Genomic DNA, 19623 nt, shown 5'->3' on the forward strand with positions numbered 1-19623 from the left:
ATATGTCCTGGGGTTGATTTGTTCGACTAAAAGCAGTGCTCCAGCAAGGCCACAGTCAAATGACTGAAACAAGTAGAAGAATAAAAGAATGCTATATATATATTACACATTTATACTCTCCAATTATGTCACACTCTTTTCACTCTAATGCACTTCACCTATTCACCCACCTTTTCTGTTCTTTTTGTTTTCTTCCTCATATTCACCTTGTAGCTTGAGGGTATGTTCTCATCATCATCCCGCTCTCTTTCCAGCTGGGGAAACATGTATTCATCTCTCCAACAACATATCTGTGCCCATCCCTGTATCATATTTTCACCCACTTCACTATTATATCTCATTCAGTTGTGGAGTTTTGTCCTATGAGTCCTTGTGACCTGACTGGTGCTAGTGCCACAAAGAAAAGCACCTAATATACACAATATAAGGAATGGTGTTAGGAAGAACATCCAGCTGTAGGAGCCCTGACAAAGCAAACATCGGAGCTCAGCACAGCTCTTTGGGTCATCACTTTTGGTTGAAACATCCAACCCATGCCAACATCGATAAAGGGAAGTTAAAGGATAATAATGATATATATCTTCAGTGTTTAAGGTCCTTTTTCTATGTTAGGCATGGGTTGGATGGTTTGACAGGAGTTGATAAGCTATGCCAATCCTTAGAAACAATACCTAAGCAGAAACTAGAGCACAATGTAGTCTTCAAGCCCATTGGATTCTCTCAAACCATTCACCGTTTGCCAGTATTGAGGATGAATGTTACAGGAGGAAAATGAGGCAGAGGCATAGTGTGTGCGTGTGTGTGTGTGTGAGAGAGAGATATTTATATAACAGTATATACACTTGGAGCTACAGAAATTAAAATGATGATGTACATGATTTCATCATTTGATGTCTGTTGTCTATGCTGGTATAGGTTGGACTGTTTGACTAGGGCTGGCAAGCTGGAAGGCTGCACCAGACTCCAGTCTGATTTGGCATGGTTTCTACAGCTGGATGCTTATATGTGCCACTGGCACCTACCACAACTGTGGTTTTGCGTCTTCTTCTCAAGCACAATATAATGCCAAACGCCTCAGCCATTGCCTCTGTGAGGGCAAATACTTGAGAGGAGCTCAGCCACTTTGCTTCTGTGAGGCCTAATGCTCAAAAGTGCTTTTTATGTGGCACTGGCACAGGTGTCAGTAACATATCAGCATCAACCACATCTACGATTTCACTTAGCTTCATAAATTCTCTCAACCAGAGCACATTGCCAAAGGTCTTGGTCACCAGTCATTGCCTCTGTGAGACCCAAAGTTTGAAGATTATGCTTCACTACCTTGTCCCATGTCTTCCTAGATCTACCTCTACCAGAGGTTCCTTCCACAGTGAGAGATCAACACTTCTTTATGCAGCTGTCCTCTCTATATGTATCACATGACCATACCAATGCAGTTGTCTCTTGCACACCACATCTGATGCATCTTATTTCCAACTTTTCTCTCAAGATGCTTACACTCTGATGAATATGCACACTGACATTGCACATCCATCAAAGCAAACTGGCTTGATTTCTTTGAAACCTACACATGTCCTTGGCTTTCACAGCCCATGTTTCACTGACATGTAGCATAGCTGTTGGCACACAGGCATCAAACAATCTGCCTTCACTCTGAGAGAGAGGCCTTTTGTTGCCAGCAGAGGCAGGAGCTCTCTAAACTTTGCCCAGCCTAATCTTATTCTCACAGCTACATTCTCAGCCCATCCACCTCCACTACTAACTTGGTCACCTAGATAATGGAAGCTATCTAATACTTCTAGCTTATCCACCTGGCAGTTGATGGAGTCTTTTCTGTGCATTTTCAGTTTTTATTGTACCTGTGCATCTTCCACAAACAAAAGCAATCTTCCTGGTTAACCTTTCTCTGATATTGCTGCACCTTTTATGTGTCCATAGCTTACACTGGGTGCATCTTATGGAGTTTCTACCTATGCCTTTTCTTCAGATCAAGCAGGGCCATCTACCTGAAGGGATTTGTGATTTGTCTGCCTTCCTACTTATGAAGACTTTAGTTTTTGCAAGGTTAACTCTAAGGCCCTTCGATTCTAGACCTTGCTTCCATACCTGGAACTTCTCTAGTTCTGTTAGTGATTTAGCTATAAGAACAAGTTCATCAGCATAGAGGAGCTCCCAGGGGCAGCCTGTCTTAATTTCCTCTGTTATTGCCTGGAAGACTATGATGAACAAGAAGGGGCTGAGGACTGTTCCTTGGTGAACTCCTACTTGTATTCTAAATTCTTTGCTGTACTCGTTGCCAACTCTCACCTCACTGGTAGTGTCCCTGTACATGGCTTGTAGAGCTCTCACCAACCACTCGTCAGTCCCTAGTTTCTGCATTGACCACCACATTACCCTTGGTTCGGATGGAACTTTGCACCAGCTGCAGATATGGTCTGTGGCCCTCAGCAATCTGTCCTGCAGGAATTTCCAGTTGCCCTCTATGTCACAAGTCTGGAGCTTCTCCACCCTCTCGTCAAAATTCGCAATTAGGATATCCCTAAATCTCTGAACATATGAAGGGTTAAGCTTCCAAATCCTTCTATTCCAGATTGGTTTGCTTCTTGGCATCCTTCTGGCCTGGAGTCTAAAGTTACTTTCTTCACCAGGGAGGGTCTTTGCATTTAAGAGCAACCATGCATTCTGCTGTCTGGTGAGAATGAAAACAATCTGGCTGGCACAGTAACCTGACTGGTAGGTTATCATGTGGCTGGCTGGCTTCTTGAGGTTGATTTATACAATATTTTTGTAGTCACAGATATGGAGAGGCACTTGCTGATGATTTTTGTCTTGGAGTACATCTTCTGCTAAGGGACATTATGTATTAAAAATACAATATGCTTGAAATGTCACCAGTGGCCTGTCAGCTGGTGTTTTGACATAATTTCACCTTCTCAGTAACAAAAACCCATGGCCATTTGTAGCTACCTTGATACTTTTTCCCTCCGTATAGCTATCAGTAAACAAAACATTTGCTGATGTGTGCAAAAACTGGCCACGCTTATGTTAAATCAGTATATTACCAGTAGAAATTAAAAGTAATGATGTATATTTATAGCACATTTTTGTATACACAAACTTGGAATGATACTGGGTGATTTTGGCTTACTGAACAACTTCTTAGATTGTGTGTTAGACATTGTATTAAAAAATGCCAAAATTGTTGTGGGGCCATTAAGCAAAAACATTATGTTCTGTTTGATTAATTTCTTTTATATTTCTAATTACCTTTCGTTTCTTTTCCTCTATGGCTTTGATGTGTGTGTGTGCACGTAAAAGCCACTGTAAAAATGAAAACAACAGTGAAAAATTAAGTGGAAATCGGATACGTGTCTTTGTTCATGCTATGGTGTAATTATGCTAAACTGTTGTTCACTCAAACATCCCACATAGGTGACTTAGTGCCAGTTAAATTGACCAATATTCGAATATCATCTTTGCTTCAATTTTTTTTTTTTTAACTTATTCACTGTGTACAAAGTGATTTGTGATTATTAGCGTAGTGTTGTGTCATGAATGCATGCTTATAATATTTGTGTCTGTGTGTTCGTGTGTGCGACAGAAGTACAGAATAAGGTGCATGCGAATACAACAGAGCATAAGAGAAGTCTGAACAATTTGAGTTAAAATGGAGTTATTTTAGAGTTATTTTACCAGTTCATGTAGTACACGATAATGAGTTCTATAACAAGATTTGAGTCTCGGAGCGGAGATTAGTTGAGTCACTTGTGCATATTTTTCTCTTGATATAGATATTCTTTCAGATATATATATACTGCAACTGTTTTTCCGTGGTGAGATTTTCACACTAACAGCATGAGTTGAATCTATTTATCTTGTTGTGTACAAGTTGGAATCTTCATAGATGGAGACGATGCTGGTGATGACTGTCTGTCGCTGGTTTACAATAGCGTCTTCATAGTATGGTTGGCTTGGCTGTCGTCTGCCTTTCGAACTGGAACATGGTTGAGTAAGCTCTGTGTGGTCTCCGACCAAGACCTTAAAAGGTCTTAAGCCGAAAGACCTTGAATCATCAAATAATCAGCCTATTTATGGAGTTAAGATGGCCCAAATGAAAGGTCCTATCCGAAAGCCGTGATTGGTCAGTTTACACACTGGTGCGAAATAAGTAGAGAGACAGACTGCGCTTAGATGCTAACCAATCAGATCAGTGGACACAACAAGGTTAAACTAGCCAAAGATGTTTGTAATCTCAAGCGAGATCATTCCTAATGTTTTTCTCAAACAGTGAAGATAGCAATATTGCTACACCATCATCTTAACACTTTTGTACTGTATGCATTCAGTGTCCAGTCAACATTAGCAGTTGTTACACCAGGATATCAACAAAGACCTAAGTTTACTCTTCACTTTTCATTTACTTTCAAGTAGTTTTTTTGACATCTAGCTGAAAGCTTCCTTATTTTCAGTCTGTTTTTCAAGTTTGTATATAAATTGCAAAACGGTGGTAATAACAAAATATTATTTCAAATTTTTATAGGAAGATGAGAAAGTTCTTCAGTTAGTGAATGTATATGGTCCAAAACGTTGGACACATATTTCGAAACAGTTGAAGGGGAGAACAGGAAAGCAGTGTAGAGAAAGGTTAGTGTTTTTGTTCATTCTATTTTTGTGTAAGAGTTTTCTTAAAATCAAAGAAATGACATCCAATTTAATTTTGTTATTTTTGAAATGGTCTTTTAGTTTTCTTTTCAAAACTTTAGATGCTTGAATATTCTTATGATTTCTAAAAAAATTTTTTTTGCTTACTAAAACCTTTGTCTGCTATGTTAACCTTAAGGCCCAGAAGGATCTGCATGGGTTCTCACACCTAGTAAGGGAAAGCAGGAGAAAAAGAAAATGATTAAGTAGGACCTGCAAGAGATAGATGGTGGCAATGAGGTTCTCAGCTGGTCCTGCAAGGCATAAGTTAAGTAGAGTGGACAATAATCACAGTTTTGGGTGTTTGAAGTACATATATACACCATGTTAGGCACACGCGCACACATACACTATAACTAAAAGTACATGTTTACATGAATAATCTTGCAAACCAAATACAAAACTGAAGTATTAGGAATACTTTACACTGATATATTGTTGTGTACTTTATTGCTTCTGGTGAATGATAATTGCCTTATCTATCAGATGGTAGTCCTCCCACATTCAGCCTCATTGTTCAGATTTTCATCCTTACATATGTGTGGATATGTAGCCATGCATCCATTGCCATGGGAGTTTATAAAATACAAAACAGATCAAGAATGAAACGATAGTGAGGCATCTGTGTGTCACTGAATTTAGGTGACAAAAGCTCATACCACACTTTTGCCACTCGGTCACCATAGTAGGTTCTAGTGACAATTATTGCAAAATGACTGATTGTTGTGACTGTAAGTTTTATGTCGTTTTATGTCAGAGTATCTTTTGCCTAGAAGAGCTGCCTTCTCTACAGCCTAATCAGAAATGATGGCAGTCTCCACTACCCCTCACAAATCTGTTTAACCCATAGATGGGACCCTGACAGGTACCACTCTTCGGGGTCAGAATGGACATGGAAGTAACGGCAATTAAGAAATGATTCCCCTCAGCTCCAGAACTTCTGAATTGGAACTCAACTCACCACTGCATGCAATTGAATATAAACTAGCTGCAGGTGTGGCTGTAGGCACAGGTATAATTGTTTGGTTAAGAAGCTTGCTTCCCAACTATATGGTCTTGAGTTCAGTTCCACCATGCAGCACCTTGAGCAGGTGTCTTCTACTATAGCTTCAGGCTCACCAAAGCCTTGTGTGTTGATTTGATAGATGGAAAGAAGCTTGTTGTGTATATAAAGTACATGTACTTGTGTGTGTGTGTCTCCATCCACCAGAACTGCTTGACAACTAATGTTGCTTGTTTATATTGCAGCACAAGTTTTAAAAACATGCACTGAGATCGATTTGTTTGACTAAACCCTTTAACTTGTTGTCCCAACAATGACTGACAAGTAAAAGACAAAAGAGACACATAGAAATAGACGCACATATATCACTTATTAAAGATTTTCTTTATACTAATGATTTAGTATCTCACAGTGAGACTGATTTACAGAAAATCATCAAAGCATTTGACACTGCTTGTGACATCTTTAGATTAGCAATTAACCCTTTTACGACCAAACCATCTGAATTCAGCTGAGAATTTCAATGGCAAATGATGCCAACACAGCTGAAATAATCTAGTTACATTTAAATAAGGATTTCAGCACAAATCTCATGAGTACATTCATGAAAACACTTGATGTCGCTATGTTAAAATTGAGTTTGAGTATCCAACATTATTTGGCATGATATCTGACCTCTGAATTTTTGGAGAGAGGGACCCCCCCCATTTTTTGTCTATATTGTTATTTTTTTGTTTTGTTTAAAAAATTTTTTTATACTGATGGAAAATGGATAATAGTATGTTGTCAAGTAGTGAATCACATTTCAAAGGATTTTTGACTGAAGACATGGAAAAATCAATCAAAATACATAGTGTGTGAAAATGAATCAGATATTGTCCGAATAGCTTTCACTTTCAGAAACAGAAGTAACTCAGTGATGAAGAAAATGGATATGTACACAATTGGAACAAAAGTTTTAAAACATTTTCTTATTGATTTTTTTTTTTGAAGTGACTGGACCTAGTCCCAGTCTTTCCCAGGAAATAAAACCATTAGACTATTTAAAAAAATTTTCCCCTCCTAGTTTGTGTGAAGCAGTTAGTGTGGAAAGCAGTTGTTTGAAGCTGTTAGTGGAAACTAATTGCTATGCAATAAAATACTGTTTATGGTCTTCCACATACTTAGATAAAATCAAGTAGGAATAAAGAAGCTACCCAGAATAACAAACTATTGGTGACCAATATGTTTCCAGTATCCATGCCACAGACAAAATTTTAAAAATTACCACAGTACCTATATATTAACGACACTTGTAGTGCACCAGTATGTGGGGAACCAAACTTTGATCCCCTATTTAAAGTAAGATCCCTCATTGACTGTGTTCAAAATGGTTATAAAACTTTCTATAAACCTGGGAGACACCTGTCCATCAATCATGGTATAGTGGGATACAAAAGCAGAGTATGTTTCTGACAGTATATTCCCAGAAAACCCACAAAATGGAGGAATCAAAATTCGAAAGATTTGTGAAGCCAACATCGGGTACTGCTGTCAGTTCAATTTCTATTACAGGGAAAAGGGAGAGTAATGTAAGCCAGGGTAGAATGTGGTCTGGAATTCATATATTACTTTTGACTAGTTTTTCGGTTTGGTCAAACTGGCATTGGAGTTAGAAGCTATAGCAACATATACATGTGCTACAATAGTTGTATGTAGGAAAGGGGTGCTATTGGATATAAAAAAGCAAAATTTAAAAAAATGAGGTGAAGATATCCAACGGCTGAAAGAAAACTTGCATATAGAGATGATAAAAGGCAAATCAATTTTCTATCTACATGTGAACAGCTACATATGGATGAAAATGGCACCTCATTGTGAACGTTGGGTGGTTTAGATTGGATGAATCAGATAAGGTATTGCCTGGTCTACCAACCAGGTAATGCATGGTGACAATACCTGGTTTGGTATATAGTAAATATGAGTATTGTTAATGCATTTATACTATATACCAAATCAGGAATTGCAGATGTAGCAACACAATTGAGAGCTGGGTTTTTTTTTTGCATAAAAAAATTACTGTTAGGAGAAAATCTAAAGCCTACCAAAGACATATCCCTCTGAATTCAGCCAATTTCCAATAAATGAGAGATAAATGATAGAAAGTTTCCGATAAATCAGCTGATAAATGAGAGAAAATCAGGAGTTACAAAAGGCAGTGCCATGAATGTCTTCATCAAAAATGGAAAGCTCCCAGTGGACGGCTGTTGAAATGAGCTTCTAATGTGCATTCTGCAAACTTGTGTTATGTAGAGTGGAGTGCTTTACAAGTGATAGAAACAGTGTTTGATTTATACACATATCATTTAATTTTATAAATATCTTTTTTCAAATTTTTTATTTATCTCTAAGGTGAGTAACAAAGTTTGATCAGTTTGTATTGTGAATCATTATTATTTGTTTCTGTTTATTGATGTGTGTGTGTAAGTTTATTTCATTTAGTTACCTTTATTGCTACTCCTGTCTTGCGCATTTAAGTTCAACTGATAATTCAGTATCCAATTCTTCTATATTAAAATTTTGTTGTATAACCCAATTGAATATTAGCTAATAACTCATTTTCTATGATGACGTTTAAAGAAAATTGAAATCATTTTATATTTAGTTGAATTTATCTGTATGTACCTGTAATCAGAGTTGCTTTGAAGCAATTATATAAAAGATTTAAGAACCTTTTGTTAAATTGTGTTCTAAAATCCCATTAATACGTTGATCAATAAAAAAAGAGTTGTTTTATGAAACCAGTCTAAATTCCTGATTATATTAGAATTAAATTGAAACATAAGGGATGTATTTTGATTAGAAATATAGTAATGAAAGGGTTAATACTAAGAAAACTGTAGTAATGTATCAACTTGCACCAAGGTAGTCCCCTATTGTTCTTCATATGTATGTGAAACATAAAAGGTTTGCTGTTATTGATTCCTTTACACACCTTAATGGCATGGTTAACTCAAAAGGAACTTAACACTGGAATTGCATGTTCTATGCAAATTGCAGCTGAATCTTTTGGTTCTCTTTGTCTTCATGTGGATACAAGACCTTATTAAAGTGAGCACAAAACTTTAGATTTTTTGTGCATTTGTACCATTTCCCCCTTTTTTATCCAGTAGAAACACGGATTGTTTACAACCATAACATAAACACCCTTGAACATTTTTACCAAAAGTTCCTTCGTCCAATTCTCAGGATTAGCTGTAAATTGTTTACACTTTATACACAGATTTTAGAGAGAGTAGAAATTTCATCAATTAACACTATGCTGTTTCCAATCAGCTGTGGTGGACTGACCACATACACATACCACATTGTTATTATAATAAAATTTAAAAATAAAAAAAAACCCACAAAAACCCTTGTGGGGTTTCCTGGCTGAAATATTAACTTATTCCACCAGTGCCTATTTTTATATATATATGGTTTGCTAGATTCTTGATATGGGTTTTTATATTGGAACAGTTATTTTTTTTTTTGTATCTTAGAAGAGTCATTATGCCAGTAACAAACACTCTCTGGTTTCACTTTTATTATGATTAGTCAATTTATTATTTATAATAAAAGTGAAATATTATTGAGTAAAATCTATTTGCCAATGTAAATTGGCAGTCCTGATTAGGACTGTGTTACTACCATTTTTTTTTAGCCCCAGGAAAACATCTTTTCTAGCCACATCCTTATACCTCAAATAACGGAGCTAATGTTCCCATTCAGCTTCAAGTGTTACCTGCAGACCATGGTTTCTAGGTTATTTCTCTTCATTGGCACAGGATAACCGTTGGCTTGAGATGGCAGCATTAGGCCTTATTTGAGGTATATACTTTTTAAGTGACACATAGTCACTGATCTCATAAAGAGGAAAGCCATTAGTTTTAAGAGTCAAATCTATTTGCCAACGTAGATTGGCAGTCCTGATTAGGAAGATGTTACTACCTTTTTTTAGCCCCAGAGATTTAAAACTAATGGTTTTTCTCTTTACGAGATCAGTGACTGTGTGTCACTTTAAAAGTATATACCTTGAACATAGCCTTGTGCTGTCAATTCTAGTCAACGGTGAAGGGAAATGACCTAGAAACCATGGTCAGCAGGTGCTGTTTAACCCTTTCATTACCAACCCAGCTGAAACCGGCTCTGGCTCTGAGTACAAATGTTTTGTTTTCATAAAGTTTTGAATTAAAATCTTTCACCAAACCTTAGTTACAATTTATGTTCCTAACACTAGCTGAATAATAACTAAGTTATTTTACTAAATTATTTGTTATATATAAAGTAATTGAAAGAAACACAGGGCATCTCAAAATAAATACCGTAACGAAAGGGTTAAGGCTGAGTGGGGACATTAGTTCCCTTATTTGAGGTACAAGGACACAGTTGTGTTACTAGTAGCCAGCTGGAAAAGATGTAACTTTATCCTAATCAGGACTGCTAATTTATGTTGGCAAATAGATTTTACTCTGTAGTACTGCTATTACTTACTTCTCGCTCAGGGATTTAAAACTAATGATTTACCTCTTTATGAAATATTATTATTTCACTGTTATTATTATTAGTCAATTTATTAGCAGTTTATCAATTAACTAACTGATTGTTTCATTAATCTTTCCACCAATAAGTCAGCTAGGTTCATCAAAGTCTTTTTGTTGCCATTTGCATCTTCATGAATGACCTGACTTTTCCACTCCAGGCATGCTTCAGGTTTGAGATGTTCTCACTTCGCTATAAATATAGGACCTGTAAACTAGAAGAAAGAGACACATACTTAAGAGAAACCTGGAGTAGAGAGGGCATGGCATTAATGAGGTTGTGAATGGGAATGAAGGGTTGCTAATGAACCTAGCAGAATGATAGACCAAATAATTTATTAAGCAATCGATAGTTAATTAGTTAAATGGTTACCTACTTGACTATTAATAATAAGTAAAATAGAACCAGTATTTGTATTTTAATGGCATAATGAACCCTCATCCCCAGACTCAACAAAAAGTATTTTCTTTGTTTTTTTAAGTATTGTGGGAGTGAAGAACCTTCAAATAGGTCTTTGGAATTTTCTGCCAAGTTTGGCAGTGTGCATGATTTTAGGAAACATGAATGAAAAGGAAATATTCATGTAGCTGAAATTGTATGGTAAAAAGTTCTTGATAACAATATATTAAATCAATAAAATAGTTTCCTTGCATAAGTTAACTCGGATCCAAAGCACAAAATTTTTGCTGTCATGACATAAGTTATAATGAAAACTTAATGGTTTAATATGTAAATAAACAAAATTTATGTACACAAAATTGAATTGAAATTCATAGTGTATTCTGTCTAGAAATATACTAACAAGGTGAGTTGAACTTCTGACAAAATATTTATTTCCAGGTGGCACAATCATTTGAATCCTGCTATCAAGAAAACTGCTTGGACTGAAGAAGAAGACAGTATAATTTATCGGTTGCATAAAACTCATGGAAATCGTTGGGCTGAAATTGCTAAGAATTTACCTGGAAGGTAAATTAATTCTTCATATTTTTTACTCTCCACAGTGTTGGCTCCTGAAGAAACCTTTTCCTCCATTTAAGAATTACTCCTGTCACAATACTTTATCCCTTTAGCATTCAGATTGTTCTGTCAAATGTAATGCTTATTTATTCACAGTTTTTAAAGAAATTTATCCTGTATCATCTTGTAGCTTTATGATTTTGATTAAGTGACTGCATATTTTTTTTAGACTAACATTGTAGGGTAGGTGTGAGAGGCTGGATCTGTCCACTTTGAATATAAAACAGGAAGAATATTTTGGTCAGATATGGTTGGTTTAAATGCTAAAAGGTTAATGATGTCCAGAAGATCTCTCATTGAAACAATTGATATAAAGGTGCCATTAGAAAGTTGTGCTGTGTATCTAGAATTCCACTCTGTATAATCTGTTGGTCATGAGTTGCTGGGAATGAAACTATAATCTCTTTATAGATGGAGGAAATTTGCTTGTTATTTTGACTAAGTTAACTTATATTCTAAGATTTCAGATGGCTAAGTTCATTGGACTGTAAAGTCGAGATCATTTTGGTCTGTACCTTCTCCATCTAGTTGTAAGTAGGCATAACAACTTATTTTTTGTAAGCTGTGGCAGGTCTGTAAAATTGCTGAGCATTTTGTTACCTTACAGTGTTACGTTAAATTTGTTGTTTGCTTGGAAATACATGGGGCTGCATCTAGCTAAATTGTTCTAAAGTACACTATTTGAAGATTTCATAGATTGTCCACAACCTATTGGAATATATATATATTTTTATATATTGTTCTCCACCATCATCATCTATAGAAACTATCACTCTCTGATCTAGTCTGTTTTGTGCCTGTGTTTCGTCACCAGAATCTACAAGAGAGACTAGCATGTACAGACTATCACATTTACCTTATGCAATTCAGTTCTGTTCATCAGAGTGTACAGTAGGGTTCTCAACACGGTGGAGACAAGGTGTAAGTGGAAAAACGTCTGTGGGTTGAACCTACTCTGCCTAATTACCTTCATCCCATGGGTCTGGTTGATTAGACCTAACATAGGGCTACACAATATCAGCTTTCATCCACAACAAAAGTAGAAAGGAAAAGAAAGGAGTTGTAACATTTCAAGCATAAAGCACTTTATTGAGATGAAGAAAAACCAGATTTGAAAGAATTAGGGAATAAATGAGATTACATGTGATATCAAGTGGTTATGGTGAACAAAAACGAGAACAAAAGTGCACAGTCTATACATGTGGTTTCTGGCAGAAATAGGTGAGGAGTGAGAGTTAATCATGTACAGTGAGGTGATATATGGCAATCATGGAATTGAGTCAACAATGAGGAAGAAGAGGAGTGGATAAGTAGTAGAATTAAGAAGCAAAGAATGTGTGAGTAGGTGGCAGTGAGGCTGGGCAAGCTTTTATGAAGACAATAGATGGATATCGAAGGAAAACTACTCAGATATTGTTCCTGCAGGAAAAGCATCCCTAACTGGAAGGTCAATCTTCGTTCCTGAAGAAACCAGATGACTGAGGTGCTGCAATGCTATAAAAGACCAAAGACATAAAAATGATGATGGGGAGTGATATGCAATGAGTTTTGGTTATCCTCCATTGTTGCCTTGCATGTTTAGCAAATTGCAACCAAATTAATCAGCAAACATTTGTCTAGTTTCACTTACATATAAGAAACCACAAAGTTGGTATTTAATGTGACATTCTTGGCAGTGCAAGTGAACTAACTAATCAGCAACTTAGGCCTGGTGTTGTACAGAGTGGCATTATTATGGACTTAAGTTTTACTTTAAGAGTAAGAACATGTAGAGGATCCAGATTAGATCCTGTATGGAATGAAGGAACTGTGGACCATACATCATGTAGGATGCAGTCACCTCTGAAAGAAAGGAAAGATTATTCTGAAAGGATATGAGATAGTTGATTTAATGTAGGAAAAAAATTAAAATGGAGTTAGCAGGTTTGTAACAGATGGAGTTGGAGAAATGGCAGAGTCAATGAAAATGTAGGTGTCTAAGAAGTTAAGAGGGGTTTAGAGATGATAAATGTGAATTCCAGAGCTGGTTGGGAGGACTTGATGAAGGATGTGAGATGTTGACAAGTAAGGGAGGTGTGTCAGTGCTGTTAAGATGATGGCTGAATGTGTGTGTGTGGGGGGGGGGCAGCGAAGAGGTTGATGGTTTCAGCATTAAGATGACTAGCAAATATTTTAGTGTGGTTGGAGCCCATTCTATTATTGACAATCACTCAAGGAAAAGTACCAGTAAAATCTAGAAAAGGGGAAGCAATTAAAATTGCAGATGAATTTGGTAAGAGGGTAGGAGTAACTGGGGTGGAGCTGGACTGAGAAATTAAAATAGTGGTGATGAGTTGTCATTGGACTCTATGTACCAGATAAATAGAAGTGAGGTGGGACAGAAAGACAGAATGTGGATAGGTAGGGGTTGCAAGAGTGTATGAGGAAAAGTGAGAGTTGGTTAGAAGTGGGGAACAGGTGAAGGGGTGAATATAATGAATAACAGAAGAACAAGTATTGAAGGGTGAATAGTATTCATTGGAAGGCAGATGAAAAAAAAGTAGACGATGACTTTGATATTGGGTAGGGTTGAGTAGTGGATATAGTTAGTAGTGTATAAGGGATTAGGATGATCAATAATACATGAGTTGAGGCAGGTAGCTGGAGAGTAGGAGGTGACAGTGCAGAAAAGAGCGAAGCGCAGTTGAATATAATGGTAGAGTAGAGAATGGAAGGATGGAAGTGAGATAACATGTGGTTTGGTAAGTTGCACAAGAGTGAAGAGTCAGGCAGGTGTAGTATATGAGGAGAGTGAGATATGAATAGTGGTTGGGCAGAGTGTCTCAAGGGAGTGACGAAAGTAAAATGTGGATGGAGAAGGTTAATATAATCAATGAAGGTTGGATATCAAGTAAAATAATTTTGGGTAGTAAGAAAGATAATGGTATCAGGGAACTGTTGTAGTATACAGTTCTGCTCACATGTAATTACTGCAGCAAAATACTACAGTTAGAGAGAGATGCTGGGTGTTGGGGAATGGCTCCAGGAGGAAATTGGGTAAGAGGTCCAGTTGTGCAGATATATGCATATTGTGCTTTCAGAATCTATTTTGCTGAGATGGATGGGTCTTCTCAAATACTGCATATCTTCAATCATCCTGGACTTTTGTCATCTCCTCCAGGAGGTCCTGACTCAGCTTTACCACTTTGTTCCAATGTCTTCTTGGGTTTCTTTCTTTTGAAAGTAGCTATATTGATTAGAACTTCTCTATGTACTAGTGAACCTGTGCCATCAGAAATGACGGCATGAAAACAATATGGAAATTAAAAACATTACAACCTTTATCCCAGTAATTGCTTCAACACCATGTTCCTAGTGAAAACTCTAGCAATGAGTTCGCCTTGTCTTGGATGGTCCTTTACCAACATTTTAATTTTATTACAACTTCTACTCAATGAAAAGTTGTCCATGGCTGAATACTGTTGATGGTAGATTGATACCAACATTATTGAAGCTCTGCCCTTGTGATTTGTTTATAGTCATTGCAAATACTGGGATAAGAGGAAATTGTCATCTACTCATAATAAAGGGAAGGGTTGTCTCACTGGGACGGAGGTTGATGCGCGGAATAAAGGCCTCTTCTCCTTTCTTGCTTCCACTAAGTATTTTTTTGCACCCATCTCTCTTGTCTCACTTCTTGTGATTGATTTAATAACCTTAATGTATTGTATAATCTTATTGCATCCAGTTCTTCCTGAGTGACACTGGCTGTTCTTTGCCTTTGTATCTCTCTGGCTAACTGTCGCCTTATGTCTGATTCATTCTCCAAAGCAGGTAGATGAGTATATTTAATACAACAGAACACAAACTTCAAAACAAATGGGTATGTTTGTGTGTACGCGTTAGTTTGTTTATATTTCTATACATAACCATACAAAGTTCAAAATTACACATGATTACATTAATGGCTTTTTCCCCACAACCGTCTACATGCTCTCTCTCTCTCTCTCTCTCTCTCTCTCTCTCTCTCTCTCTCTCTCTCTCTCTCTCTCTACCGCCTGAAATGGAAAAAGATCTTGAAGACAAATTTCACCCTGTTGGCAAAATTCTTCATAAATATTTACAAACATCACTGTATCAGTAAATATTTGTAAATACCTTCCTTTTATATTTAGCATTCTTTAACCCTTTCATTACTATATTTCTGACCAAAATACACCCCTCATGAGTTTCAATTAAATTCTAAAATAATCATGAATCTAGGCTTGTTTCATTAAATAACTGTAACTTTTTTACTTATCAACATATTAATGTGGTATTTGGAACATAATTAAAGAAAGGGTTCTTAATCAATTCTATTGCATAACTTTTGTCTCAAAGTGACTTTAATTACAGGTAAATTGAGCAAAAGGTAAAAATATTAAAATTTTGTTTAAACATCACCATAGAAAATGAATCATCAGCTAATATTCAAATGGGTATGCAACAAAATTTTGATAAAGAAGAATTGTGCACATCACTATATCATCAGTTGAATTTAATGCACAACAGGTGTACCATAAAGGTGGAATAAAGTGAAATACTGGAATCCACCATAAGTTTGACCAAACTAAAGAAATCGGTAAAAAAAATAATATACGGCCCTGGTTATGGTATGGAAATGATAAATTCCAGACCACATCGTTTCCTAGGCCATGCTGACTAACATTATTTTCCCTGTATAAAAACTAAATCCACGCAGTACCCAGTATTTGCTTCACAAATTTTCCGAAATTTGAACCCCCATTTTGTGTTTGTTTACATTCTGTGTAAGTTTGTTTCCGCATTGATCGCTTCAAACAATAACTTCCAGACCACATCATACCCTAAGCCATGCTGACTAACATTAGTTTCCCTGTATAAAAACTAAATCCACAACAGTACCCAGTATTTGTTTCACAAATTTTCCAATACGGAATCAATGCTTGATAACATGAAACTCCTATCCATTTTCAAAGTTGAAGAAAAATCGATGCCGAAAAAAATGTGGAAAAAAATCTCCCAAAATTCAGGGAATTAAAATTACACGTCAATCGTTGTACAAAACTGTAGATGAACTGTTTACGAAGCATAATCACGTGTTTTCACGAATGTACTAAAGAGATTTGCTCTGATATTCTCATTTAAATATGAATAGGTAAATTCGGGCGGCTTTGGGCGGTTTGGTCACATTAACCAAAATTTTTTTCGGGCGACTTTGGGCAGTTTGGTAACGAAAGGGTTAAACAATATTGTCTATATCAACAATATTGTCTATTGAAAGAAGTTTTCTTTCAATAGACAATATTTTAATTTTATGACTTAAAAATTACTCCTTATTTACTTATCTTATATTCTATTAAGTTTGCAACTTTTTAAGCAGAAAAATCTTCCAGAACAGTCAAACATCCATAGAGATACAGAAAAGATAATTTTGAGGTGCAAAAATCTTCTTTACTTTTCTTAATATTGTTATTAATGTTTACCAGGAAAATTTAAAAAAATCAGCATTCATTGAATGAAAATGTTGTTGTTGTAGAGAGAGAGAGAGAGAGTGTGAGGCGGTGTTTGATATCACTCCCTCTCTCATTGTTATTACCATTTTGTCTTGTCTCTTTTTTTGCTCTTACGTAACTCGTCTACTCTTTTATTGCGTGATTTTGGACAAACTTACAAACAAGCTCATTATTATGATAGATTGTCTTCATCCATATGCATCACATGGTCATACCAGCACAGTCTTTTTTGTACACTACATCTGATTCTTAATTTTTCCCTCAATACATTTTGTACTTTGTCGTTCATACACACTTACATTGTATATCTAGGTATTCAAGGCCCATGTCTCACTGCTTTGCAATTTTGCATTTTTAACACAAGCAGCTTACAGCCTGCCCTTTTGTTACCAGCAGCAGTTATAGCTTCCTGAACTTTCCCAACTTGTTCTTACCTTTGTTGCTATACTTTAGGAACAACCACCTTCCCTGCCAATTACATTTCTTAGGTAACAAAAACTACTGACTACTTCTAGTGAGCTATTTAGCTTTTAAGAGAAAATATTTCTCTCGTGCTCATAGTATGCATTGCTCCTGTATGTGCCACATATGAAACTTAGTTTCTCTGTTAGTCTTCCTGTAATTCCACTATACCTCTTGTGTGTCCATTGCTTACAATGAGTTCAATATACAGAGTTAATACCCACTGCTTTTCTGCTTATTAAGCAAAGCCATTTCCCCGAAGATACCAGGATTCTGACTTCTTTCCTGCTTACTAAACCTTAATGTTTGCTAAGTTTATTTTGAAATATCTCAATGCTAGGTTTAGCTTCCCTGTTTGGGATTTCCTTTCTAATTCTACTATAGATTCAGCTATGAGAACTAGATCATCAACATTGAGGAGTTTCTGTGGACATCTAGTTTGAAACTCCTCTGTGATGGTGTGTAGGACTGAATCATGGTGGACTCCTACCATCAACAATGAATTCATTGTTCACTTGCACTTACTATGCCTTGGTATAAAGCTTGTACTGCCTGCACAAGCCATTCATTCAAATAACTGAATGTGCTACCCTGTCAATGAATGCAAAGAATAGTGGTTTACTCTAAACCAAGTATTTCTCTTGCAGTTGTTTCACTAGCAAGATTAAACCTGTGGTACCTCTTCCAGGCAAAAAGCCAAATTGCATCTCATGTCACTTTACTATATCATGGATCAGTTGTGCTATGAATATTTCTCTGACCTTCATAACCTGATCAAATAGTTATTCCTCTATAATTTCATCTCTTTAAGGTATCTCTTTTGTCTTCATTGCTAACAATGATGTTGCTATGCCTATCATAGGATTACCTTCTTGTATAACTTCGTTAACTATTCTGATGGTAATCTTGTATTCTACATCAGAGATATTTTGAACACCTCTGCAACTATCCCTGATGGATCACTTAAACACATGTATGTATATGTGTGTGCAAATGAGTTTATATTTCCCCTCATTTTCATAAACAAAAACCATCATACAGATGGTATCTTTTGTTTGCAGCACATTGTGAAAACATTCCTGGATTTCTTGATTTGTTTTCAGTTTTCCATATAGCTGTGTCTGGGCTGTTTGTTGTTGGGGATTATTATCTTGTTTGAAAACTGGTGAGTATGGGCAGTTTTCTTCATGCAAGCATGGAAAAATGGACATGGAGGAAACTCAGTGGTGACAGTGCTATTAAAATAATAGCCACATATTTTGAGAGAATGTTTTATTGCTTTCATTTTTTAAATTCTTTTATTATTTTCGATTTAAATATGGAATCAAAGATTTGGTTGTCTAAGTGTATAAGTTCGCAGTTTTTCAGTTTTGAAGAATTTGTAAAATCTGTAGGAAATACAAATTACTCAATATAAAAAAGTAAATATGCAGGTAACGATGAATTCATCAACAATATATATATATATATATATATATAAAATAAGCAATGAATTAAAATGTAGTTTGTTACTAATAAAAAGGTTCATATTCTTCCGTCTATTTTTGAATAGAGTTTAGTGGCTGACATTTTTGTTAATATTATTTCTAAAACTATATACTTTCATCTATTGGGTTGGCAACTAAGTTCCTGCCATTTTTTAAAATTTTGGAATTTATTGCGTTTTTAAATTTTAGAATCTATTTTTTTTCGAGAATTCTATTTTTGAATCATTTTGGAATCTATTTTGTTTATTTCTAGTTAATTTTAGTTTGTTTTCAGATCATTAAAATGGAATGTCAAGTTAAGAGAAACGAGCATTTTCGACACCTCCTTCTTTTTGCTTTTAATTAAGGTTCTAAGGCTGCAAAAGCTGCTCGCTGTGTATGGAGAGTGTGCTATAGCTGAAAGAACAGCTCGTGATTGGTATGCCAAGTTCAAAAATGGAAATTTTGACCTCAAAGACACACCTCGTTCTGGCCGTCCAGTTGAGTTTGATGAAGAGCGACTAAACCAACTTTTGCACGAAAACGACAAGGGAACTGGTGCAGAAAATGGACTTTTCTGCGTGCTTTAAGTGACAACAGCGAAAATCAATGAGCCACAATTTCCACTGGTTTGCTCGCTTGTCACTACTCAACTCATAGACACAAGCAACAATTTCTTTAATGTTGTTACTGGTGATGAAAAATGGTACCTGTATAATCAACATGAAGCAGCATAAGGAATGGCTTAGCCCCGGTAAACAAGCAACACTGCGCATGAAACAAGATCTTCATCCACATAAAATTATGTTGTGGGACTGGGAAGGGATTATCCATTAGGAATTGCGTGAACGGAACCAAACAGTGAATGCGGAACTCTATGTTCAATAGATGTATTGAC

The 19623-nt window shown here is 36.1% G+C and overlaps 1 protein-coding gene across 5 annotated transcripts in view; it reads left to right on the plus strand.

Annotated features, from left to right (window-relative positions):
- Positions 1 to 19623, plus strand: part of LOC115220510 (myb-related protein A) — a 156481-nt gene that overhangs the window by 40042 nt on the left and 96816 nt on the right. For all 5 annotated transcript variants that reach the window (XM_036510081.1, XM_036510082.1, XM_029790647.2 and 2 more), the window contains exons 4-5: positions 4541 to 4644; positions 11105 to 11233. In XM_036510081.1, the coding sequence (XP_036365974.1) occupies positions 4541 to 4644; positions 11105 to 11233 (233 nt within the window). The remainder of the gene's footprint in view (positions 1 to 4540; positions 4645 to 11104; positions 11234 to 19623) is intronic.

Source organism: Octopus sinensis, linkage group LG16 (genome assembly GCF_006345805.1).
Source record: "Octopus sinensis linkage group LG16, ASM634580v1, whole genome shotgun sequence".
Lineage (NCBI taxonomy): Eukaryota > Metazoa > Mollusca > Cephalopoda > Octopoda > Octopodidae > Octopus > Octopus sinensis.